The sequence below is a fragment of the Nannospalax galili genome, unplaced genomic scaffold, assembly GCF_000622305.1.
Source record: "Nannospalax galili isolate Female #2095 unplaced genomic scaffold, S.galili_v1.0 scaffold686, whole genome shotgun sequence".
Classification (NCBI taxonomy): domain Eukaryota; kingdom Metazoa; phylum Chordata; class Mammalia; order Rodentia; family Spalacidae; genus Nannospalax; species Nannospalax galili.
The window spans coordinates 1044756-1066066 of NW_008355472.1; the positions used below are offsets into that span (position 1 = coordinate 1044756).

General features: G+C 45.8%; 1 protein-coding gene across 3 annotated transcripts in view; it reads left to right on the top strand.

Moving 5' to 3' along the window:
• The window catches only part of Fam168a (family with sequence similarity 168 member A), a 186721-nt gene extending 167719 nt beyond the window's left edge, over positions 1-19002 (top strand). For all 3 annotated transcript variants that reach the window (XM_008852722.3, XM_008852719.3, XM_008852720.2), the window contains 5 exons: positions 850-975; positions 9825-9967; positions 12503-12677; positions 13622-13752; positions 14359-19002. In XM_008852722.3, the coding sequence (XP_008850944.1) occupies positions 850-975; positions 9825-9967; positions 12503-12677; positions 13622-13734 (557 nt within the window). In that variant the 3' untranslated portion in view covers positions 13735-13752; positions 14359-19002. The remainder of the gene's footprint in view (positions 1-849; positions 976-9824; positions 9968-12502; positions 12678-13621; positions 13753-14358) is intronic.
• Positions 19003-21311: the final 2309 nt, after the last annotated feature.

A 21311-nucleotide genomic window follows, 5' to 3' on the forward strand; every position in this document is an offset into this window, starting at 1 on the left:
CATCTTATAAGTAGAAATTTGGATCAAGAATGTGTCTCCTCTGGTGTTTAAAAGTATAGTAAAAAAGGCATTTTCCCCCTATTTCCTCTTTCCTTCTCAGGATACGGTAAGTTTTTTTGAGTCATTCCCCACTTCTGGAACCTGTGAAGTAATCACCTTTTAGATTTCTCAAATTGAGCATTGAGCTAGCCTGGGAAATCCCTACAGTTTTTCAACTGATCTCTCTTTCACACCTACCCCAGTTTTTGAAATTTACTTTAGTAATGGCCAAAGGATCATTTCTAATTCATGAGATATCTCGAGTAGAGCACTTAGGCAGGAGGTAATCACCATTTGTAAGAAATACATCTATCTGGCCCTGCTTGGCATGCAGGAGCTGTTGGCAAGCAGTGTCCTACTATGTAGTGCAGCCACAGTGCCCAGGATTTTAAGCTGCCATGGCCACATCTCACCTGTTAGAAAAGATGCTATTCCATCAAGGCTCATATAAGGTGGTAAAAAGACTCATTTGATCTGGCCCAATATATAAAAATTCCTAGGATCTTGGGCCAGGTTGGGTGGAAGGTGGTGATATTCGTGGGCATCATTGTGGTTTTAGTCATGGATAGAAAGTCCCGACTCTCAGTAATTAAGTGTAGGTGCCCTTGGATTTAAGTTATTTGGAAGCTCACTTCAGCACTCCTTCCAGTCCACTACCCCATCTCAGAAAGACTGAATCATTCTCTGTGTCTGAACAGGTTCCTTGGGTTATATGTTTCTGTCTAGCACACAGCCCTTGCTTTTGTGTCTGTAATTGATGGTGCCCACTTCTTATTTCTGCCTAATGTCCTTCTTGTGTCTTCCCTTAAGCCACTCTGCTGATGAAACAGGCCTGGCCACAGAATTCGTCTTCCTGTGGCACTGAAGGCACCTTCCATCTTCCAGTGGACACCGGGACTGAGAACCGAACTTACCAAGCATCCTCTGCGGCTTTCAGTAAATACAGCCTGTCTCCTCCTTTCCTTGTTCCCCTTGGTTGGAACTGACTTTTTTTTTTGGCTTTTTCAAAGCAGGGTCTCCCTGTAGCCCCAGCTGTCCTGGAACTCACTATGTAGACCAGGCTGTCCTTGAACTCACAGAGATCCGCCTGCCTCTGCCTCCCAAGTCAAGTGCTGGGACTACAGGCATGCACTACCATGCCCGGCTCAAGAACTGACTTATTTCTTGAAGAAAGGAAAGGGAATTTTTAAGTGACATTTTTAATATAAATACTGTTTTAAGAGGTTCTCCTACCCATGCAAAGAATTGGCTTTCTTCAATCAAGAACAGTACTCATCTTTGGTCATACTCCAGCTTTAGGACACCCACAGCAGTGAGGGAGGGAGAAGTACTCACCTAGCCAAGAAGTTTGATTTGTGAAAGACTACTATTGCTTTTAGGGAAAGGACAGAGGGCACATTTTGAAGGCCTGTGTGTCTTTGAACAGAGTGGGGAGCTTCCTATACACAGGGATTTTTTTTTTAGGTGGGGGTCTTTTTCAGACAGGGTCTCCCTGTAGCTCCAGCTGTCCTGGATTCACAATGAAGACCAGGCTGGCCTTGAACTCAGAGAGATCTGCCTGCGTCTGCCTCCTGAGTGCTAGGATTAAAGGCTTGTGCCACCATGCCCAGCCACACAGGGATTCTTAACCTTAGCGCTGTTGACATCTGAGCCAGGTAAATTCTTTGTTGTGGGAGACTTTCCTGTGCATGGTAGGATATTTAGCAGCATTTCTGGCCTCTGCCTACTCAGTGCCAGTCGCAAAGTACCATTGTGACAACCAAAAATGTCTCCAAATATGGCTCAATATTCCCTTGGAGAATAAAACTGTCCCCTGCATGAGAAATATTGCCCAAGTTAGTATACATTACACTGTGGGAGCAAGGTGTGACATGGACAGGAGCCAACAGCCAGTCAGATTGGTCATGTTCATCCTGAGGCTCAGTGGGGTAACTGATGCCATAACCTTCACAGCTGATTCTAAACACAAATGGTTCGAATGAGAAACTATTGAATGAAAGAACTTTGTGCCTCTGGGAACTGTCCAGTTCAGAAATGGTTGACTTTGGATGTGGGGAGCATTGATTTCAGAAGTTGTGCCAGTGGGAGCTAGACAAGCCCTTAGTAGGGTATTATAGAAAATTAATAGTCTACCAAGTAGACTGGAGGAGTTCATTGAAATTTTTTTCTTTTGTTTATAATACCCAGTGTTGGGGCTGGAGAGGTAACTCAGCAGTCAAGAATACTTCTCTTGGAGAGGACCTGGATTCTGTTCCCAGCACCAACATAGCAGCTCACAGCTGTTTGTAATTCCCATTCCAGGGAATCTTACACTTGCTCTGGCCTCCACAGGCACCAGGCATGCATGCAGTTTATATACATACACATGAGGAAATACTCATACACATAAATATAAATAAATCTTGAAAAATAAAAAGTCCTGGGCTGGAGAGATGGCTCAGCAGTTAAGAGCACTGGCTATTCTTGCACAAAACCCAGGTTTGATTCCCAATACCCACATGGCAGTTAACAACCATCCATAACTCCAGTTCCAGGGGATCTGACACCTTTTGACTTCCAAGGGCATTGCACGATAGGGGTACACTTGCATGCAGGCAATACATGTTAGATTCCTGTTTCTCATACACAGAAAATAAAATATATTAATTAAATAAAAATAAAAAAATCCCCTAGCTGACACAGCAAATATTAAAAGGGGAGCAAATCAACTTAAGCAAACAAATCTGAAATTAAAAAAAAAAAAAAGTGCTAGCCGGGTGTGATGGCACACACCTTTAATCCCAGCACTCAGGAGGCAGAGGCAGGTGGATCTCTGTGAGTTCAAGGCCAGCCTGGTCTACATAGTGAGCCAGCTAGGACTACAGGGAGACCCTGTCTCAAAAAGACCAAAATCAACAACAACAACAACAACAAAAAAAAACCTGTCCTCTCATTTAATCAACAGTATAGTCTTATAAAGTTATTTGGATAGACTTTTATCCCACTTTGAAAGCTGAACCTCAGCTGAATGTGGTGGTACACCCCTTTAATCCCAGCACTTGGGAGGCAGAGGCTGGTGGATCTCTGTGAGTTCCAGGCCACCCTGGTCTACATAGTGAGTTCCAGGCCAGCTAGGACTACAGGGAGACCCTGTGTCAAAAAAAAGAAAGCTGAACCTCAGAAGGGTAACATACCCAACACTGTTTAACCAGTATATTTGTACAGCTGGAAAAAGATAACTCCCAAGTTAGGATTTTATACCTGACTTTTCTTGTGAGGTTGATTTTACTCTTCAAAAGACAAGTGAGGGGCTGGAGAGATGACTCAATGGTTCAGAGCACTGACTGCTCTTGGAGAAGACCGGTTCCGTTTCTAGCATCCACATGGATGGCTCACAACCATCCATAACCAGCTCTAGGAGAATCTAACGCCCTCTTATGGCCTCTGAGGCATTGTATGCATGTGGTACACTAATATACATGCAGGCAAAACAATCATACACATGAAATATAAATAAATAAATAAATAAATAAATAAATAAATAAATAAATAAGACTAATGAGCCAGACATACTTCATATCTGTAATCCCACTTTTCAGGAGGCCGAAGCAAGAGGATCACAAGTTTCAGGCCAACCTGAGTTGCATAGGGAGATTGTCTCAAAAAGCGTAATGGGAAAAATGACAGTCATAGGGAGTTTTTCCAGACACTACAAGTAGAATTGAAAGAACATATTAAAAGCTATAATTGTGCCAGGCGTGGTGACGCACACCTGTAGTCCCAGCACTCGGGAGGCAGAGGCAGGTGGATCTCTGTGAGCTCAAGGCCAGCCTGGTCTACATAGTGAGTTCCAGGACAGCTGGGGCTACAGACCCTGTCTCCAAAAAAAAAAAAAAGGCTATAATTGTAAGGCTGGGCGTGGTTTCCCACAGGAGGCAAAGGCATGAGGTCAGCCTGGTCTACACAGTGAGTTCCAGGCCAGTGGGGGATACTGGGAGACCCTGTCTCAAAAAGAACCCCCCAAAAAGCTGTAATTGTAAATTGGTACATATATGTTTTCTTGTACATCCACACATATGGATATAGACACATAAAGGCACACTTACAACACTGGCATGGAATGTAGAGAACTCTAGACCTAACTCTATGTAACCTTGGATAATTCATGGCTGTGCTTTGGTCCTTGGTTTTTTGCACTGTAAAATGGGGCCTTGGACTAGGTCACTTTAAAGTCCTCACTAAGTTTTAGATTCCTGTTTCTCTGCCCTTGGAGCTGTGTACCCATATCCTTCCCACAAGGCCCTTCTCTCTAGTTGCCATCACCAGTAGGCTGGTCATCAAACCATGCTCACACATCTCTAGGAATAGAGTCGTGATTTGTTCCAGAGGCAGCCCTTTATACAACTAAGGAGTCTTGAGTATCAGAAATCCTGACCTGTGCTGAAGTCTTCCAAAAGTCCCATGGAAATGTCTAGTAGCTGCATCTGACTCTTCCCTCTAAGACAGGCTGTCAAGTCCCAGAATAGGACCACATTGTATCCCCCTCTTTTTGTTTTTAAGCCTTTTTGAGGCAGGGTCTCCCTTAGCCTCAGCTGACCTGGAACTTACTATGTAGACCAGGCTGGCTTCAAACTTACAGAGATCCACCTGCCTCTGCCTCCCGAGTGCTGGGATTAAGAGGCGTGCACCACCACGCCTGGTGTATCCCTCTCTTTTTTAAAAAACATAAATGTTGATATTGTCGGTAGTCTTTTTTAAAATATTTTATTATTATTTTTATGTGTATGTGTGTATTGTCTGCATGTAGGCAAGTGCACCCATGTCGTGCAGTGCCTTCGGAGGACAGAAGAGGCTGTTGGATCCCCTGGAACTGGAGTTACAGTTATTAGCTGCCATGTGGGTGCTGGGATTCGAACCTGGATCTTCTGCAAGAACATCTGGTGTTCTTAGCCACTAAGCCATCTCTCCAGCCCCCGTATCCCTCTCTTTTAAGCAAGTAATGTATAAACCTATGTGATTTTTCAGCAGAGTTGGGACTAACTGAGCCATGCAACCTTGTAAAAGGTTCCTTTCCACATTCAGATTTTATTGCTTCTAGTGCCATAACATAGATGGCATTTTGACAAATTCAGTTCAACTTAAACAACATTTGCTAAGCCTGTTCCTAGTTAGGTTTCTCTTCTACTTATTCAGCCTTCTTGTTTAACTAGCAACAAGGAGACTTAGAGGTCAAGGCAAGATTCAGACATGCTGCTTTGTTTCGTCCAGACATAAATCTGATGATCAATAAGCCAGTTAGTCTAAAAGGTATTCTTGATGTGAAGATCAATGACTTTAAAGGTGGTAGGGGTACTACAACTGAAAAAGATTTACGACAGGGAAAATTGAAGAGAAGGCTACAAAGGTTTTAGCTTGCTAATGTACACAGTGTCCATTTGATAGAGCCTAAAACTATGGCTGGAAACCTGAGACAAACAGCAGGCAGGCATCATAAACAAAGCCTCTTTATAAGGCAGAGCTGACACTTCTAATGATTGAATTCCTTTCTTCTCATGATACTGCCTTTAGTGAAGTGGGCATACAAAGACCAGCACACCAAATGCCCAAGATTGTACTGAAGAGATCTTTAACCCAGAAACAAGCTCTGCCCAGAGCATCATAAGCCCTGAACTCTGGAGCCAGCTCTGGTTGATATGCTGTGCAATTTTGGGAAACTGCTGTACTTGAGTTACGGTTCTTCCTCTGAAAGTGAGAGGGTTGAATGCAAGCCTCATGTCTTTAAGGTGTAACATTCTAAAGTCCTAATTATGTGACCTTCAGATTTAGAATTTCTTTCAAGTTACCAGGCTTCCAGGGAATGAGTTGAGTCTATTTGGGTAAAAATCCATGAGATGTTTTTATAGTAAGCCCCACAGCCTCTTTTACTTAGATGTACAAAGTGATAACCCCTAACTTTAATAATCATCAAGCAAGGCCCTAGATTTTCAGTTTCCCCCAAGAATGTGGACAGGGCAGCTGGTCAGTTGTGGAAAGCCCTCTGTAATGATGTCCTCACAAAAGTCCTACTGAAATACTTAGAATGTCAGCACCAGAAATGCCCTCTGAAATGATCTAGTCCAAGTGAAAATGCTCCCCAAGACAGGAAACTGACTCTTTAAAGGATCCCAGGCAAAAGGCCCTAGCCTGCTAGTTCTGCAGCTTCAGAACTCTCCTGACACTGATCGTGACCTTGAGGCCCATTGTGGTTATAGGAAGTGCTTCTGTGAGCAGCCACTCTCTGCATAGCATCTCTCATTTGTGAAGTCCCTGTCTTAGAGATCTCCAAGATCTCTTCCAGCTCTGTGGGTCTGCTTCTCCCATCCCAAACTGTCTAGAGAAGCGAAGCAGACTGCAGCCAGCCTCTCTTTGGCTGCCAAGGGTGTTTGGATTGCTGATTTGTATTCTGAGTGTGTGTCTTGTTTCATAACATGAAGAAAGGGAAACATTCTCAAACAAGGTTATTCTTAGATATGGAAACCAAATTCTACTGCAGTCTTTTAGAACCTTTTGATTCTCCTCAGAGGGACAATTCTAATACTTTGTAATGTGGTTGCTTTTGTGGCTTAGAGGGGGTGGTGCAGCTTCCCTGGGAAAGCTAGAAATTCCATAGCACATTCTCCAGACACATAAAGGAAAGTTGCCTGTGTTGCTGGCTTGTTAAAAAATTTTTTAGAATCTTAGAGTCTTTGGAGTCTGTGTTCCTATGTGGAACAGACCATCGTAGTCACAGTTTAACTCCTATCTCCTTTAAGAGCAGTCTGTGCTTGCATTCCCCAGGACAGGAAGCTTACTATCTATACAGTGAGAGAGAAAATAATACTAATCTACATGGATCCACTCAGTCCATCCCCAGGCTGCTTGTAACCACTGCTCTGGCTGTAGTGCTTTTGGAGACAGGTTGCTTCTGACTCATGGTATCCTACTCTCCTGCATAAAAGAGAGACACTCTCCATTATGACAAGATTCTTCACATCTTTATTTTGGCTTTTGTTTTTGGTAGTTTTTTGTGTGCTTTTTATTTGAAGTGCTAGAGATCAGACCTATAACTTTGTGTTCTACCACTAACTACATCCTAAGTACCCTTACATCTTGTTTTTGTTTTTTTTTTTTTTACCTTTAACTCAGGGTTCAGTAAACCTCTCTATAAATATCCTAATAGATCATTTTAGGTTTAGGGGCCATATAGTCTCGGTGACTACCACTGTAGTAAAAATACGTTGTCAGACCTGTATGAGCCTGTAATCTTAGGTACTGGAGAGGCTGAAGAAGGAAGATTGAAAGTTCAAGGCCAGCCTGGGCTACTAAGTGAGTTCAAGGCCAGCCTGAGCAATCTAATGAGACTTTATCTCAAAATAAGATTAAACTAAAAAGATAGCTAGAGATATAGCCCAATGGTAGAGTACTTGCCTAGCATGTGGAAAGCCCTAGCTTCATTCCCCAGTCTCTGTCTCTCTGTCTCTTTCTGTTTCTCTTTCTGTTTCTGTGTATCTTTCTGTCTCTCTCTCTCTGTCTCTCTGTCTCTCTCTCTCTCTGATAAAATAAATTTGGGAAATAAAGTCTTCTTGTCTTAGAAATTTACACTATCATTTTAAAGACTTCTCCCTAACCTTCCTAAAACTAAGGACTAAAGATTTGGCATTGGTTACCCAATTCAGAGGAAAGCCAGACCAAAGCCCAGATCTCTTCCAGCAAAAGCCTGTTCTACCCTGTCCTCCATCCAGACCCTTTTTGAAAAAAATAGCTCCTTAGAGTTGACAGGATCCTTGGTTAGTATTAGAAGTTCCTAAAAAGACTTGCCCCACTTGACCTCTGGATCCCCTTGTGCCACTGGTGGTGGCATTGGACGATGCCATTTGGTGATTGTATAGGAACACCTTTCTCCTGAGTGACCTGTGTGTCAAATTTTTCCTATGAACAGGAGATCTGCTCCTCAAGATGACTCAAAGGCAGCACAGTTTGCATAGCTGTGAGTCTCTAGGCCTGACTGCTCAGCACCAGCTTTTGTCCATCCTCCTGAGGTGCAGACATGACCTGGATTCTGTGTCAGTGTGAATCTTTTCTGATCCCTGACTTTAGGCCTTTGGGGCAGAGGTGACCCTCCCCCATGCAGCAGAAGAGACAGAAAATGCCCGCTCTATAGAGCAAAGTTTATCTATTTATTTTTATTTTATTTATTTTATTTTATGTGTATGCATGTATTGCCTGCATGTAGGTAAACACACCCGTGTTGTGCAGTGGCCTCGGAGGTCAGAAGAGGCTATTGGATCCCCTGGGACTGGAGTTACAGACAGTTGTTAGCTGCCATGTGGGTGCTGGGATTCGAACCCAGGAACCCAGGTCTTCTACAAGAACAACCAGTGTTCTTAACCGCTGAGCCATCTCTCCAGCCCCCAGTTTATTTTTTAAATTTCATTTTATTTATTTATTTTTTGGTCTTTTTGAGACAAGGTCTCCCTGTAGCCCCAGCTGGTCTAGAACTCGCTATGTGGACCAAGCTGACTTTGGACTCAGAGATCCGCCTGCCCCTGCCTCCTGAGTGCTGGGATTACAGGCATGTACCACAGAGCAAGGTTTTTAAACAACCCAGAAGATCAGGATCTCTGAATGCTGGGTTTTTTGTTTTGTTTTTTGGTCTTTTTGAGATAGGGTCTCCCTGTAGCCCCAGCTGGCCTGGAACTCACTATGTAGACCAGACTGGCCTGGAACTCAGAAAGATCCCCATGCCTCTGACTCCCAAGTGCTGGGATTAAAGGCATGCGCCACCATGCCTGGCTTCTGACTGCTCTTTTATATGGGCTTTTTCCCTGCTGATTTGTGAGGAGGAGGGAACTGTGGTTGATGACGTTCATAAAGGGAGAAAAATTAGAGGAGAAAAAGTGAAACACTCAAGACCTAATGTGTGTTACATAATGAGACCATGTCCCCAAACAAAAACAAAAACAAAGGTAGGGGGGCGACTGGAGAGATAGAGTGATGGCTCAGTGGTTAAAAGGACCCAGGTTCAGTTCCCAGCACCCACATGGGGCCAACAGCCATCTATAACTCCAGTACTTACACACATAAAATAAAAATAAATTTTTAAAAATTATTCTTATTCTGTGTATGAGTGTATTGCCTGCATGTATGTGAGTGTACCTGTGTCATGTAATGCCACAGAGGTCAGAAGACGGCTTCGGATTTCCCAGCATCTCGAGCTGTCTTTTCTGATCCCTGACTTTAGGCCTTTGGGGCAGAGGTGACCCTCCCCCATGCAGCAGAAGAGACGGAAAATGCCCGCTCTATAGAGCAACAGCAAAGGAAGTAGGGGAAAAAGAGGACAGCAAGGCAGAGAAAGAGAACCAACAATAGAAGACAGCTCGAGATGCTGAGTGAAGAGCCAGAAAAGTAAGAGAACAGATTTCATTAAGGAGTAGACTGGGTGGCATCCATCAGTGAGTACCTGCCTTTCACACACACACACAAAATCCAAGCAGTAAGCTGAAAGGGTCCCTTAGAGAACAGATATCTGGCCTCTTATGAATCAGAGTCCTGAGACCTAGAGAAATAAATGATGCCCAAACCCTGTTTGCAGTTCTGTGCACCAGGGCTGAAGGAGCTGCCTCTGGGGCCAGGTCTGTGAGGGTGAAGCCTTGTTCTCTTGTCTGTCCTGTGTGTTTCGAGCTGGATTCAGTTCATTTTTGTTTTGAGGAATTGTTCTGGGACCTGCTTCCTTCAAGCAGTGCTGTTTTGCCAACTAACTGGAGGTCTCTCTTCTTGCCTTGGTACAGGATATACTGCAGGGACACCATACAAGGTCCCACCAACCCAGAGTAATACTGCTCCACCCCCCTACTCCCCATCACCCAACCCCTATCAGACGGCTATGTATCCGATCAGAAGTGCCTACCCCCAGCAGAATCTTTATGCCCAGGTAGGTATACATGGAGGCCTGGGCTGACCTCTTCCTGGAGCATCCGCTATGGCAGGGTGGGCTGGGATGAGGAAGAGAAAAAAAGAATTCATGGTGTTCACTGGTGTCATTGAAGCAATATGCCTGCAAGATCACTCAACTCTGCCTCACTCCCAAAGAGGAAGCATGAAGTCATTTAGGTTAACAGAGTCCCAAATGACAGAGGGTCATTAGAAATCATCTAGCTGAACTCCTTTGTTGAACAAGCAGGGAGCCGGTTGTGGTGGCATGCGCTGGTAGGATATGCTAAAGAGGCAAAGGTAGGAGGATCTGGAGTTCGAGACCAGCCTAGGCTACACATTTTAGCTGGGAGTGATGGCACATGCCTTTAGTCCCAGCACTTGGGAGGCAGAGGCAAGTGGATCTCTGTGAGTTCAAGGCCAGCCTGGTCTACATAGTGAGTTCCAGGCCAGCTGGGCTACAGGGAGACCCTCTTTCTCAAAAAAAAAAAAAAAAAAAAAAAAAGCCAAAAACGAATAAACAAGTGGGGAAGTGTAGATGCAGAGTGGAATGGCTTGTCCAGGGCCACACATGGAGCTGTTGGCTGAGTCAGGCTGTATGCCACATGTCTTGGTCTTCCCTTTTTACCCCCACATCTTCCCTTCCTTGACAAAATCTGTGAACCAAGTAAGGAGGAAAACACCCAGCCTCTGCTACCAGTGCCCCCTGTGGCCTTAGGGAAGTTATTCTTGAGTGAACCTTACTGCTCCCATTTGGACTTTGGCTATAGAATGTGTGTTGGCTAACTTTGGACAGGCCATGTGAGGCTCCAGCAGAGCACATTCTTCTGGGGTGGTAATTCTCCATGAGACATAAGTAGTGAGGAAAGCACGTTATAGTTTAAAAACTAGCTGTGTAGCTGGGTGTGGTGGCCCACACCTTTAACCCCATCAGAGGCAGGTGAATCTCTGAGTTCCAGGCCAAGCCTGGTCTACCTAATGAGTTCTAGGCCAGCTGGGGCTACAGGGAGACCCTGTCTCAAAAAAAAACAAAACAAAACAAAACAAAAAAAAACACTAGCTGTGTTGCAGATAGACTGCAAAACTTTTAAAAAAGGAAAGAAACAAAACTGGGCGTGGCAGTGGACACCTGTAACTCCAATACTTGGGACAGGAGGTTCAGAAGTGCAAGGTCATCCTCAGCTACATAGTGAGTTCAAGGCCAGCCTATCTGGAAAAATAAAGTAAAATAAAGAGAAAAAATAAGGCTTAAGATACTTTTCTTAGACTCTTAGACAGCTAGGGTTACACAGAGGCTCTTACTATTTAGTATTAAGATATGAGAATTTCTGGATTAAGGTCTGTTCTAGTTTGTTTCTCCATTACAGTGACAGAATACTCTGACCAGTACCAACTGGGAAGGAAAGGGGTTTATTTGGCTTACATCTCTCAGGTCACAGTTCATCAGGGAGCCCAACATAGGGATTCAGGACAGGAACCTGAAGGCAGGAGTTGAAGCACAGGCCATGGAGGAATGCTGCTTACTGACTTGTTCCCCTGGGCCCTGCTCAACCTGCCTTCTTATACAACATAGGCCCAGCTGGGCCCACTCAGTAACCAAGAAGATGCCCCACAGACATGGCCACAGGGCAGTCTAATGGAGGCAGTTCACCAATTGAGGCTCCCTCTACCCAGGTATGTCACGTTAACAACTAAAGCTATCAAGCACAAGGTCGTCTCAGGTGCTTCTATCTGCTCCTAGGGTTCATCAGGCCCATGGAAGGTAGGTAGGACCAGGAAGCAGCCATGTGATCTGGTAGTGGGACATCACTTCAGACCACAGTCTGCATTCTCACCTTTGGTGAGGGGAACTAGGAAGATGCTTTGGGAAATGCTATCCAATGATGACACATTCTGAGTATAAACTATAAACTAACAGCATTTGCACCAGTGTGAGAATACCATTAACAATCCTCTGCTTGTGTACACAGTGCTCTGGAATCCCTATGCTTAGAAACTGTTTGACCATATTCCTTACATTTAATTTTTAGGCAGCTTATGAAAGTAAGTTGTAATCAAGTAAAAACATTTTAAAATGCTACAGCCAGGCCGGGCTTGGTGGCTCAATCCTTTAATCCCAGCACTCGGGACGCAGAGGCAGGTGGATCTCTGTGAGTTCAAGGCCAGCCTGATCTACATAGTGAGTTCAGGCCAGCTGGGGCTACAGGGAGACTCTGTCTCAAAAAGACCAAAAAAAAAAAAAAAAAAGGCACAACCAGAGCTAAAACAGGAAAGTTCTTACTAGTTCTTCATAGCCATACTAGGAGTGAGGCAAGATGGAACAAAGAGGGCCTTGCTTTTCAGAGGATGCTGAATCAGTACTGAACTGACCACAGTCACAGAGTAAGACAAAGCAGAGCCTCAGCCTAGACCTTGTGTCCCTGGGCCTGTGATTTTCCCACTGTATTGCCTAGGGTATGGGAAAAACAATACCCTGCCTACACATCCTTCCTACCCTCTCTCCAAGAACCCATGTGACTTTAGCCTCTCTCCCCAGGGAGCCTACTATACACAGCCGGTGTATGCCGCCCAGCCCCATGTCATCCACCACACCACGGTTGTCCAGCCCAACAGCATTCCCTCTGCCATCTACCCAGCTCCTGTTGCTGCCCCCAGGACCAATGGTGTGGCCATGGGCATGGTGGCAGGTACCACCATGGCAATGTCAGCAGGTAACAACTGCCTCAGCACCCTTCTCTTACTTTCAGAAACTCCTGATAGTGAACAGTCATGGAACTGACTGCAGCCTGGCATGAAAAATCCAGGCCCAGGGCCAGGGCTCCAGGAACCTAAAGAAGGACTCTCCAAACCATTCGAGGGATAACGAAGAGTGCACCAAGATGGGTGTATCAAGCTAGACCTCAAATAATAGGAATAGAGGCTAAGCCGAGAGATGAAAGGGCAGGAAAGTGCAGGCAGAAAAGATCAAAGTTCACCATCTTCACAGGGTGGCAAAGATCTAAGCACTTAGGAAACAGGCATGGGAGCGGGAGAGTAGCTGGTGCCACTGACAAGAATGTGATGGTAGAAAGAACTGAATACTTTGGGTTGAGGGAGCTAACAAGGGGAGAGATAGGGTTGAGTTGAGCATTCTGGCTGTGGACTGGATCAGGAGAGAGGCTGTCTGTCATTTAGGGAAGAGATGTTGGCAGTGGGCCTCCAAGTAGCTAGCACATTCAGATAATCAATTTTAAGAGTTGAAAGAAGCTGGGCATGGTGGTGCATGCCTTTAATCCCAGTACTTAGGAGGCAGAGGCAGGCGGATCTCTGTGAGTTCAAGGCCAGCCTGGTCTACATAGGGAGTTTCAAGCCAAGTGTGGGAGATAGAGCCACTAAAGCGGCAATTACTGCTCAGTGCTTTTTTGCAATAAGAGAAGCATACAAAGAAAAGGGAGGTTCCCAAAGACTAGTGATTGCTTCTGTCCTCCAGCACCCATAAAGGTCCCTCACTGAGGAGGGGAGGCCTTTGAAGGCAGAGAAGGATAGTGCTCATCAGATAGTCCAGGGAGATGGATTTAGGCAGGAGGAGCAGCCATGCAAAAACCTGCTTTCCTCCTCTTCACCCCTGCACCCTGGTACAATCTCCTCAGGTTTCCTCTTCTCTCTGGATGCTCAGGTACCCTGCTGACTACACCCCAGCACACTGCAATTGGGGCGCACCCTGTGTCCATGCCTACATACAGGGCCCAAGGAACCCCTGCATACAGCTATGTGCCCCCGCACTGGTAAAGCCTGCAGCCCATTCAAGTAAGTAGCGCCAGGGTTGGGAGGAAGGGAGTGGGCACTTAGAGGAATTGCCTCAAAGCCCGGGCTTGAGTGTGGAACATCAGTGTCACAGAAGCAGATGACAGTTATCACTTGTTTTCCTGCTCCAAATTCTTTACTATCACTATTGATAATAGCTATAATTTCCTGTATAATACTCAAGGTAGCTGTAATCACTAACTCTATTAAAACTGAGCTAGGACTTTAATGCTTGTCCTCTGCTGTTGAATTCTGTGCTCTTTTAACTAGAGGCTTATTTAGGTCTGATTGTAGCCAAGTAGAGACCCTGACCCCCCAACTTCCTCACTGTCCTCAGCAGCCCTTGAGGCAGTGCCAGTGAACTGTAGAGCTCCAAGGATGTCACTTGGAAATCGTCTACTCTATGCCAGCGCCATGTACTTTTCCCTTCACCTCCTCCAGGGGCTTTTCTTGGGGCTGTAACACAATTCCTATAGACAGGAGCAAGCTGCTCTCTGGGAAGGCATAAAGGGCTCCACTTAGGGCTCTGAAGCTGAGGGGAGGGGGGCCCAGAGGCTTCCGAAAGTGGCCTGTGGAATATAACTCTGATGGTGTCCCTTCCTCCCCCAGATCTGGAGTCACATTGTATGCAACTACTCAAGTCTTACACCGGTGCTGGAGCAGTTCCCTAGCAGCACCACCTCTATTTGCAAGAAGAGACAACGGAAGTGCAAGGGTCACTTTATGCATCTTTAATGGTTTTGATTTTGATTTTTGGTTTTTGTAAAAGCTGCTTTTTTCTAATCTCTTAGGAGTCTCTCCCTTGTGCCCCCTCTTAGCCACTGCCCTTCCATCTCTAACCTCCCTTCCTACCTGACCAGCCTAGTCTCCTCTGCACTTCTTTCCTTCCCCACGTATTCTGTCCCTGGGATCCCAGTCAGAGAATGAGGTTTATTGCAATGGTTCATCTGAAGGCTTAGTTCCATTTGGAGAGCATAACAGATGTGGCTCTCAGGGCTGGGGTTGGAACTTGGAGCTGTTGAGCAGACCACATCTCTGGGAGATTGTCCCTTTTCTGTTTTTTCTGAAGCAAGATTTGTTTAGACACCAAGAAATGTCTTCTGAGAACCATCACAACAGCCCGAGAACAAAACCACCTCGTTATGTAGAGTATTAATAGCAGCTTCATATCCCCAGGCTGAGAACACGGGAAACCAGAGTCAAAAGGATTTGGGGAAGAGGGGAGGGGGGCGAGCACTTGGGAAAGGAGTAGAAAGAAGGGGCAAGAGGGCCCTCCTCAACTTTGGTTTGAAAGGTTTCTGGCTATGTTGTCTGGGCCTGGACCTTCTGATTTGCACAGTGGTGTTCACTGACCTGGCACTTCCTCAAAAGATGATTTTTGACCCCAGACCTGCCAAGTAGTAGTTGCACGGTGGTGGGATCCCAGCGTCCTGAGGTTTTGGAAGGCCAGATGCCTGTGTATTCCAGACCTCAGCCTGAGCCTCAGGGACCCACTCTGATGAGGAGCTTCCTCCTGATTAGAGTGGGAACTGGTGGCATTTCTCTCCCTTGCCCTTCTGCCCTTCCCAGTGCCAGGACTCACCCATCTGTCTTGTGGGGCTGGCAGACAGGCCATGCTCTTGGTTACCTTGTGCCATTTCACGGCCAAAGTGAAGGAACCACATTCCAGGTGTGAGCTGGCGGTTCTGAAGGTCAGGATAGTGAAGGAAAAGCAATAGCAATAATCATTTCATACTCATGGAACTGAAGGGACCTTAGCAATCATCTCATCCATTCCCCTATTTGACAGATGAGGAATCTGAGGCCCAGAGAAGGAAAAAGGACTTCCCTGGACCTCACAGTAAATTAGCATTCAATGCAGCCTTCCTACCTAGTGGCATTTTGTCTACAAAAATTTAGCTAGGGATGGATTGGTTTGGTTTTGTAAAAATTAAGTCAGCAGTGCCCACATCTGGCGAGTTCTGGAATGATCCCTGGGCTCATTTCTATATTCCCTCATGGACTCCAAAGATGGAGGTTGAAGACTGGGCAGAGGCCACATGGGGGCCAGTGGTGGTAACAGAAATTGCACATGAAGAAATAGCATTCAAAATCCTGTGAAGACATCTGGACTTTCATCTTGAATGTGACTCCACCCCTAAGAAAAGGAGCAGGTGCTGGCTGGCTGGAAAGGAGGGCTGTACTCTTTGGATAATACCCCCTATCCCAAGAGAGAGGAAGAAAGGGAACCACCAAGAGAGGAAGACAAGGATGAGGCCCAGCAGATATGGCACATCTAGGAGAAGAGGGATCCCTGGGACAGGGAGGTCCCTGCTAATCTCAGCTAAGAGCCTGGATTGCCTAGTACCACCCTTTTGTGCCCAGCACTTAGTGGAGCCAGTAGCTCCACTAGGTGGATTGAGAACACCTCACTGTACAAAATGGGATCATTGGCAACATTTGGGACTTGAACTGTTTTCATTATAAATTCATATGAACTTGGACATCCCTTTCCTTCTGTTTCTCATCTTCCCCTAAAAGAAGCAAAAATGGAAACGCTTGGGCTGGATGGACCTTGCAAATGGTCTAGCTGTTCCCAGGAGGTCAGAACCTGTCAGCATCCATGACTGAGAACCAGGAGTTAGGGCTCCCACCTTCCTGGCCTTCTAGGAACTTTAGGACCATTAAGAGAAAACACAGCTGTTCTGGGGTGCTGACAAGGTTTCATTTTAAAACAAAGTTTTCCAGTGTTAATCTGCTTTTTGCAGTTCCCTCCTACCTTTGGTTTTGTAGAAGTGGATGAAGGTTGTTCTAGATTATGTTATATGTGTTTCAAAAATGCCAAAATAATAATGGTAATAATAATTATAGGGAACTTTGCACTTGTCTTATGCTTCGTAGATCTCAAAGCACTTCAGTCTTTAATTTACTGATCCAGAGAGCATGCGAACAGGGCCAGTTATTCTACCCACTCGACAAATGAGGAAACAGATTCTAGAAGGAAAGGAAATGGCCCAATGTGAGCCAAATGTTGGAACCCTGGTAGGCTTCCCATACCCCGCAGCCTCCAGGTAGTCTGATGGGAGAGAAAAAGGAGACCTGGGAATGGTCTTAAACTTTTGTTCTTTTCACATCAGTAAGCAAATATAGTATGTGTATCTCACAGTCCACATGGCTTAACCCTGAGAGATGAAGATCACTTCTGCTACTTAATTTTTAAGGGAACCAAGGCTTAGAAAAGTTAAAGGGACTTGTTAGTAAGGGACAGAGCTGCCTGAATCCCCTGTAGGCTGACTTTCCCCAGCCTGACCCACCACAGGCTCATGTTCGGAAGTATCTTTGCTCTGTACCCTTTCTTAGCCTTACTTAGTATGTTATTCAAGATTAAAGAAAGGCTCTAAGGTGATAATCAAGTGTCAAAATGCTGTAGTCTAGAGTAGCCAGTTCCAGTATCCTTTTGTCGACGTGAGCCCAGAACCCCAGTTCTTTGGCCTCACCCTTATTTGACAGAGCTCTGTAAGTCTGGCCAAGTTGGGAGTCATGGCAAAGGGACAGAGTCCCAGAGTGCAGGGTAGTGTGTGTTACCAGTGGCTCCCAGTAAGGTTACAGGCACCCTGTGGAGGTACTTGATATATCATCTGAAGATTCTGGATGGCCCAGTGGTCAAGATGAACAGGGGACAAAGCTGAAAGAGTCCCTTCACCTTAGGGATGTGCACGTGTGACATCATGACCTGCCATACTGGCATCACCACACCCCTCTCCTACCCACGCCCCTGCCTTCTCCTCAGCTCAGCACTTCAGTGGCAGGGCTCGGGGAGGGGTGGCTCCATTCACTAGCCTCCCCCACTACCACCTGCCCATTCTCTTCAGCCCTGAGCTAGGAAGTTTGAGTGTGGAAACAGGACTGCCCCCAGCTAGTGGAAGCCTGAGAATCTTTTTTCATGTTTTTGAAAAGAAAAAATGTTTTCTTCCCATGAGATGGGGCACTCATTCTCCTGGAAATGACCCTGGAATGCATAACCCCACCACCACCCCGAATCTGAATATTCAGCAGGAACACATACATCTGTCCAGACCTTTCATGGTATGTAAAGTACTTTGAAACTGATTGCCAAAACTTCCACTTTATAGATGAAAAAAACAAAGCAAAACAAATAAACAAAAAACCAAATACTTAATGCTCAGAAGGGTTAAGAGACTTGCCAAAGGACACACAGCTCATGAGTGAAAGCTAAGATTTGAACCCTCTCCCAGTCCCCTGCTTTCTGCTGCCTCCTGCTGGTGTGTGGCAAACTTGAAGAAGGGAAACGGGAACCTGCTCCTATGCAGAGAAAGACTGTGGAGACTTGGAAAACTCAGATCTCAGCTGAGCAGAGTTTTGAGAATTTCTGCTTTGGGCTGAGACCTGTCATGGGCTCTGGGGACGCAGAGGCAGATCCAGCCGGCAGCACAGAATGAGAAATGCCGCAAAAGACCCAACTCAGATGAAACACCGAGGTGACATTGCCTAGTACTGAGGATGCTCAAGGGATAGCACCAGGCATCTTTCCAAGGAGATTCATGCCTCTGGGAACCCTACACACCCCTGGTTCTCTGACCCCTCCATATCCAACTAGTTGTCACTCCAAGGGGACTTGGCATAGCCTTGAACTACCAAAAGCATGTCTCGACTGGAGTCCCCGGGTTTGCTTATTCACTGGTCCTGAAGAAACAAGTAACTAGGGTTCGTGCATCCCACTTTCTTCTGACCATATGTCCACATTTGAGATCTAGGGGTGCTCCTTGAGAAGGCTTGGATGCTGTGTTCTGAATGGCCTTCAGAAGTAAGGCAAAAAGTGGGACAGGTCTCTTGGTCACCACGTATTGGCATCCTTGTGCAGATAGGACACGAAGTGAAGTACTGGCTGAGCCAGGCTGAAGTGCTCTGCATATCAGATTCCTTGACAAGAAGATGCAGGCCCTGCTGTGGGCCCTGTGTTCTTCACAGCATTTGACTGGATCAGTCATCCCATGTACACATGTTCACCAGAGTGAACACAGTGCAAGATTGGCTTTTTCATCTTGTGTTACCACATCACTGCTGTGCATGTGGCTCCCAGCATCTTGTCAACCTTGAGGATCTAGAGAAAGGCTGGGTAGAGTGGACCAAGGGAAGCAGTCAGTGGGAGAAACAGCCAGGCTCACTGGTCAGACCACGCCTGAGCCTTTGGATACGCCAACTTCTATAGGCAGGACAGGCAGGCTGCCAGCAAGACTTGTCCTTTTCCTACCCCTGTCCTAGAAAAACACTTTTGAAATTCAGCATTATGTGGTTCCAGGACTCAACCTTCAAAATTCCCTGTAGGCCAACTTCAACATTCCGTGGCCAACTTTGCCAGAGCCACACTTGGGTCCCACTCCCTCAGTTTCTCCTGTGGGTATTTCCTGTCATGCATCCTGTTGAGTCCAGCCCAGAAGCCAGCCAAGGAAAACTGGAGTTGAATTTGGCTGCCACAGAGCCAGAGAGGGTCACAACAGCACTTGCTTCCTTTATGGCTGCTATACCTGTAGTCCCTAGGTACCCTTACTATGGCAGTGAGTCCCTTTATCCATTCCAGCCTAAGGGGGAATTTTTCCTTCTCAAGAGAACCAATAAAATAAAAATGATTTTGAAGATAGCACCAGTCCACAGGAATCATGTGAGTGAAATCAGCTTTGGACTTGACACTCCCCCTACCCCCAAGCATGATCTGCCAGGCTCTCCAGCAGTCCTCCTCCAGCCTCAGAGTTGCAATGAGTGAAGTGGAGGACTGACCCAGAGACCTCAGGTCAGCCAGATGAACTGGATCTGTTTTGTGACTCAAGCTTCTCCTTACCCAGGGGAGGCCAGGCTAGGCCTCTAGCACCTTGGAGTTGTCTTTGATCTCTGAAGGCCCAGGGCCTGCCCCCTTCCTGTCTTCAAGGCATCTGTGTCCCTTTCATATCACATGACAGAGAAGCCTGTTCTCATGGCATGGCACGTCCCTGTGAAGAGAGCGTTGTGTATGATTTTGTATTTTTTAATTCCTTTTAACCTACAGGTTGGAATCTAATTTTTAAATTTTATTGGAACTCACATTTTAAAAACAAATAAAAACATTTAAAAATAATAATTATAATAATAATAAACCTTTGACCGGTGTCTTCCAAGTAGTTTGATCAAATAATTTATAGGTGTTTTCAAAACACAGCCTGGAGTGTAAAGATTGGAAAGCCCTGTGGCCGCTTGTGTGTATGAAGTGTAAATCTGGTTTTGTTGTTTTGGATTCCTTTGGGTTTTGTTTTGTTTTGAAGATCAGATAGTGATCACTCTGAAAGGTTAAAGCCAAGCATTTGTAACTATGATATTTACTGTAAGCTGTAGAACATTCAATAACTATTAAAAAAAGTTTCCAAAAAAAAAAAAAAGTGGTTCTTGGGTGAGGGAGGCACAGAAAACCACCTTGGGCCAATGAGTCCCTAGCCTTCTCCCAAGGCACTTCTAATAAGTGCCTGCTCTCACACCAGGCGTGGTGTGGTGGTACATGCCTTTAATCCCAGCATTTAGGAGGCAGAGGCAGGTGGATCTCCCTGAGTTCCAGGCCAGCCTGGTCTACATAGTTTTTCTATTTATATAACAACTGGCTACCATGATATCAGTTAGAATCAGAATAGTTTTGTTTGAGCTTTTGTCATTTTACCTTTTTGAGACAATCTTGCTTTGCAACCTAGCATTGCCTAGAACTGTACACCAGGCTAACCTGAAGTTTGTGGTCTTCCTGCTTCAGACTCGTGAGTCTGGGATTACAGGTGTTTGTCACCAAGGTCTAGGTCATTTTGTATATAGAACTTTGTTGTGGTTAATCTGTTCAGAGGGGGGAAAAAAAATACTTGCTGTGAGGCCACACACCTGTAATCTCAGCATTTTGCAGGCTGAAACAGGAAGATTGCAACTTTAAGACCTTGTCTCAGGGGCTGGAGAGATGGCGCAGCGGTTAAGAGCACTGGCTGCTCTTGCAGAGGACCTGGGTTCGGTTCCCAGCACCCATATGGCAACTAACTGCCCGTAAACTCTGCAGTTTTAGGGGATCCGACCCCTCTCTTCTGACCTCTATGGGCATTGCATTTGCATGGGTGCACTTACATGCAGGCAAAACACACATAAAAGAATAAAATTAAAAAGTCAAGCCATCAACTCTGCTGCACCTCCTCGCAGGCTTCCGGGGCCTCATTTCACAGTGAATAGAGCCTGTGAAGTGGCAGCTTCAACACCTGGGCCAGATCATGCAACGGAAGCCTGGAAGGCTGTTAAGAGCTGACATTTATTGAGCCTGGGGTGTAGTGATGGGGCACTTGTGTGGAATAGATCCCCAGCACCAAAAAGACCATAAACAAAACCAACAACCCTGCCACCTATTGAGTGCTTCCTGTGTGGCTGATGCTGGCTGCTCGTTTCCTGTTTATTGGCCTGCGTGTCTACATACTTGCTACAAGGGAAGCACTGCCATTAGTCCCATCTGGAAGGGCTTTAGCTAAAAGGGGGTGTGTTGGAATTCACACTTGGTCTGGTGCCAGAACCCAGAC